Source organism: Chiloscyllium plagiosum, chromosome 20, assembly GCF_004010195.1.
Source record: "Chiloscyllium plagiosum isolate BGI_BamShark_2017 chromosome 20, ASM401019v2, whole genome shotgun sequence".
NCBI lineage: Eukaryota > Metazoa > Chordata > Chondrichthyes > Orectolobiformes > Hemiscylliidae > Chiloscyllium > Chiloscyllium plagiosum.
Genome location: NC_057729.1, coordinates 45687017 through 45691715, shown reverse-complemented (window position 1 = coordinate 45691715; position 4699 = coordinate 45687017). Strand labels below are relative to the sequence as shown.

The window sequence follows — 4699 nt, the reverse complement described above, 5'->3', positions numbered from 1 at the left end:
AAAGGAGGGTGTCAGTAGAAGGGTACTGGTTGGTACGGCGGGAAAGGAAGAAGCGGAGGGCTTTAAGTCCTTCGTGATGGGGGTGGAGGTGTACAGGGACTGGATGTCCATGGTGAAGATAAGGCGTTGGGGACCGGGGAAGCGAAAATCATGGAGGAGGTGGAGGGAGTGGGTGGTATCCCGAACGTAGGTGGGGAGTTCTTGGACTAAGGGGGACAGGACCGTGTCGAGGTATGCAGAGATGAGTTCGATGGGGCAGGAGCAGGCTGAGACAATGGGTCGGCCGGGGCAGTCAGGTTTGAGGATTTTGGGCAGGAGGTAGAAACGGGCGGTGCGGGGTTGTGGGACTATGAGGTTGGAGGCGGTGGATGGGAGATCCCCTGAGGTGATGAGGTTCTGGACGGTCTGGGAGATGATGATTTGGTGGTGGGAGGTGGGGTCATGGTCAAGGGGGCAGTAGGAGGAGGTGTCCGCGAGCTGGAGTTTAGCCTCAGCGGTGTAGGATTGGTCAACTAATAGCAGACACTATAAAAGTAAACAAATAATTTTCAGGACAACATTATAAAGATCAGTGTTTGGTTCTTAACTCCTTACAAAGTGTATCAATACAGAGGAAACTCTATTATCTGGCAAGATTGCAAGGTCCCAATGCTCGGCTAAACTATGTTATCCGGCATTCGATTATCCAGAATTTGATTAACCACCTGTGTCATTCGGATAATCGAGGTTCCTCTGTACTTAGATGTGGAGAACAGGTGCAGTACAGCCAAGTTTGATTATGCTACAAAGCTGGATGGGAAAGAATGTTGTATAAAAGACACAGAGAGGCTATGTGGGATATAAAATGGTTAAGAATTCGCAAAATGACAGTGTATAAAATGGGGAAATCTGAAGTTTTTCACTCTGCTATAACAATTGAAGAATTTTATTTTGAAAAGTAGCAGATCCTGGCATTCAGACAGCTGTGTCCATGAGTTAAAGGTTATTGCACGTAGCTGATGTGGAGTTGCAGCCATAATCCGAGTAGCATTGGTCTTATTGAACCTGCAGGCTCGATGGGCCATAGTTTCCTCCTGGTCCTAATTTGTATGTTAGCAAAATGCTAACATGCAAGTACTGTACAGCAAGACAAATTAGGAAGGCAAATGATACAATAGTGTTATCAGAAATTGGTGTGTAGGAATCAAGTAATTTTACTGGAAGTATAAGTGTTGGGTTTTGTTGAGTCCACACAATGTACAATTTACATCTCCCTAATGAAGAAAGTCAATACTTGCCCTAGAGACTTGCAACGAAGTTTCACTAGATAGTTTCTTGGAATGAGAAAACAGTTCTTTAAAGAGAGATTGATTGAAAATGTCTAGGACCTTTGGTGTTTAAAAGAATAAGGGATTGCTTTTTAGAAATGAGATGCAGAGAAACTTGTTCAATCAGAGGGCTGTGAATCTTTGGAAATTGCTATTCCAAAGGGTTATGGATGTTATGACAAAAATCTCATGATATGACTGGAGCCTCAAGTTGCCATGTGACATACACCTGCTCTTAATGCTTATGTAATGTTTTCACATTATAACAATGACCACACTACTGCATTATATATGAAGCACTGGGACTGAGCAAGATTGTCAAGTACTTTACTTATATAGTGCAAGTTCTATCGTTCTTGCTTTAATGAGGAGCCCTACCTGTTCTGGACCCATAGTTGACATCCCTGACACAGACATTGCAGTCATGCTCATTTGTCCTGGCATCTGACCCATAGTGCTGCCAGTAGCATTTACTGGTATGTTGGCATTCATATTCATCAGGCTGTTATATGTGCTGGCATTTGTCTGTTGCCCAAATTGTTGTGGAGACTGTTGTGGAAACGTACTGCAGAAAGACACAGGAGGTCAATTAAATAAACCGACATAATCTTTGACAACCTTAATACAGACAGAATGGACTACGATACAAACTGAACTTAACATAACACAAAGTAGGTTCAGATGAAAAAAGGTGTTTCAAGTTAATTTTTCCAAAATACCAGTCCTCTCTCGTCCCATTGTAACAACTAGGAATTTCTGAGTTAGTTCAACACTTTAGTATTGGCTACTGTTCCAGATTTAGTGCATCTATGTCAAGAAATAATTACTGATATATGTCCTTTATAGCTTGTTAGTTGAGCATTTTTCAAATGTATTGAACTAATTTTACTATAACTGTCAGGATGTACTCAGATTACATGTGGCAACAGTACAACATGGTTTCTGTTTCACAGTGACTCTTAAGCTTCAGAGTACATTTCAAGTGAGGACTGAACCCAACTGAAGGGAAGAAGAGTGAAACACAAAGAAAATCTGCAGTATGAAATTCAAACCAGTCTTAAAGCACGGTCAAATACTCCCTTGAGATATGTGCATTTATTGCTGCCATAAATTTAAATAAAATAGAAGAAAGACACTGCTACTCTCACACATAACATAACTAAACATTTAAAATATAGTTGCTGAGAGAAAAGTCTTGCAATCATGTACAAATAGAGGCAAGCAGATTCCAGGCAGACAATGTAGATATATTGTATTAAATATTATAAATATGTTCTAAATAGGAGTCATATTGGACTTGAAATGTTAACTCTCATTCTACAAATGCTGCCAGAGTTGCTGAGTTTCTGAAGTACATTTGCTTGCTGAGCTGGAAAGTTTGTTTTCAGACATTTCGTCACCATACTAGGTAACATCAGCATTGAGCCTCTGGTGAAGCACTGGTGATATGGCCCGCTTTTTATTTATGCGTTTAGAGTTCCTTGGGTTGGTATTGCCATTTCCTGTTCTTTTTCTCAGGGGGTGGTAAATGGGATCCAAGTCAATGTGTTTTTTTGATAGAGTTCCGGTTGGAATGCCATGCTTCTAGGAATTCTAGGGCATGTCTCGGTTTGGCTTGTTCTAGGATGGGTGTGAAGTCCCAGTCGAAGTGGTGTTCTTCCTCATATGTATGTAAAGATACTAGTGAGAGTGGGTCATGTCTTTTTGTGGCTAGTAGATGTTCATGTATCCTGGTGGCTAGTTTTCTGCCTGTTTGTCCAATGTAATGTTTGTTCCAGTTCGTGCAAGGTATTTTACTGAGTTTCTTTAGTAATTTGTTTTTACTATAAATAATAAATTATCTGGTTGGAACCAACACTGCAGCTATAAGGTTCTCACTGATGTCTCTTTTCAAGGCAGAAAAGATATATGGTTCTCATTGCTCACATGGATGAATTAATAATGGCTCCTTTATAGCATACCTATTTCCGCCCATGCTTCCTGTGGACCATCCCTTCATGTCAGTGGTTGTTTGGTAGACAGTAGCTGCCTGAGGATGCTGCATTATGGAAGCCTGTGAAGGCCCCATTCTTGACATAAGTGCATTATGGGGGCTAGGAGCTCTGCCAAAAGTTGGGTCAGGTTGTTGATTCATCGCTGCACAAGAAGAACAAGGGTTAATCATCAACTACTGAAAGATTAACCACCAAAACTAAATAATGTTAAATTTTCAATATTTACATAAATTTATCAATCCACTATGTAAACGCACCCCCGTGACAAGGATGTATCATTGAAATTCTAAAATGAAATTGGCAGTTTTTCCCTTTTTTCTGAAGCTTTACCCAATCTTGGACTAACTGACTTGGTGGCCCTCCGATATCTTTGCTCACGGGAAAATTCTTTTTGTGTTTGCCTTGATAATGAAAGTTAACGCACTAACTGAATGTGCCCAGGTTGAGATGGTGATCACCACTGAGATGCTTCAGGTTTTCCCATATATCCAAGCAAGCACATCTTACATTGAAAGATTAACAAATATTGATCACTAATGAAGTGCTAGGTAGACTTTTTCTCCCTTGAATATGCTGAAGCTAGCTGCAGTACCTCATCTCATGGTTTGGTGAACTGTATGGCTGAAGGGTCACTGATAGATCTCAGGTCATGTGAAAATAAAAATTACATTGCCCACAATTTACCAAGTAGCTAATTCAAAAATCCCATTCTAGGCATGCCTGAAGCTCTTAGTTGGAGATTAAATGTTACAAAGTTCTTATTTACTGAGACATGGTCAAAAAGGCCAAGATACAAGAATACCAATAGAGAACACGAATTGAGAAAGAGGAGAAAAATGAAGTTAAACTAATCAAACAACTGAAATAATTGTAGAGATGTTAAAGGATTCAAAGTTTGTGCGAAGATTTGTAGCTCGGGTGCTCGTTGCTGTGGTTCTGTTCGCCGAGCTGGAAGTTTTTGTTGCAAACGTTTCGTCCCATGGCTAGGCGACATCATCAATGCTTGGGAGCCTCCTGCGAAGCGCTTCTTTGATGTTTCCTCCGGTGTTTATAGTGGTCTGTCCCTGCCGTTTCCGGTTGTCAGTTTCAGCTGTCCGCTGTAGTGGTTGGTATATTGGGTCCAGGTCGATGTGTTTGTTGATGGAGTTTGTGGATGAATGCCATGCCTCTAGGAATTCCCTGGCTGTTCTCTGTCTGGCTTGCCCTATGATAGTAGTGTTGTCCCAGTCGAATTCATGTTGCTTGTTGTCTGCGTGTGTGGCTACTAAGGATAGCTGGTCGTGTCGTTTCGTGGCTAGTTGATGTTCATGTATGCGGATAGTTAGCTGTCTTCCTGTTTGTCCTATATAGTGTTTAGTGCAGTTCTTGCATGGGATTTTGTACACTACATTGGTTTTG

The 4699-nt window shown here is 41.1% G+C and overlaps 1 protein-coding gene across 2 annotated transcripts in view; it reads right to left on the bottom strand.

Moving 5' to 3' along the window:
- Positions 1 to 4699, bottom strand: part of LOC122560235 (nuclear receptor coactivator 3-like) — an 18131-nt gene that overhangs the window by 8170 nt on the left and 5262 nt on the right. For both annotated transcript variants that reach the window (XM_043710710.1, XM_043710711.1), the window contains exons 4-5: positions 3269 to 3443; positions 1686 to 1872 (exon numbers count right to left, since the gene is read on the bottom strand). In XM_043710710.1, coding sequence (XP_043566645.1) covers positions 1686 to 1872; positions 3269 to 3443 — 362 coding nt within the window. The remainder of the gene's footprint in view (positions 1 to 1685; positions 1873 to 3268; positions 3444 to 4699) is intronic.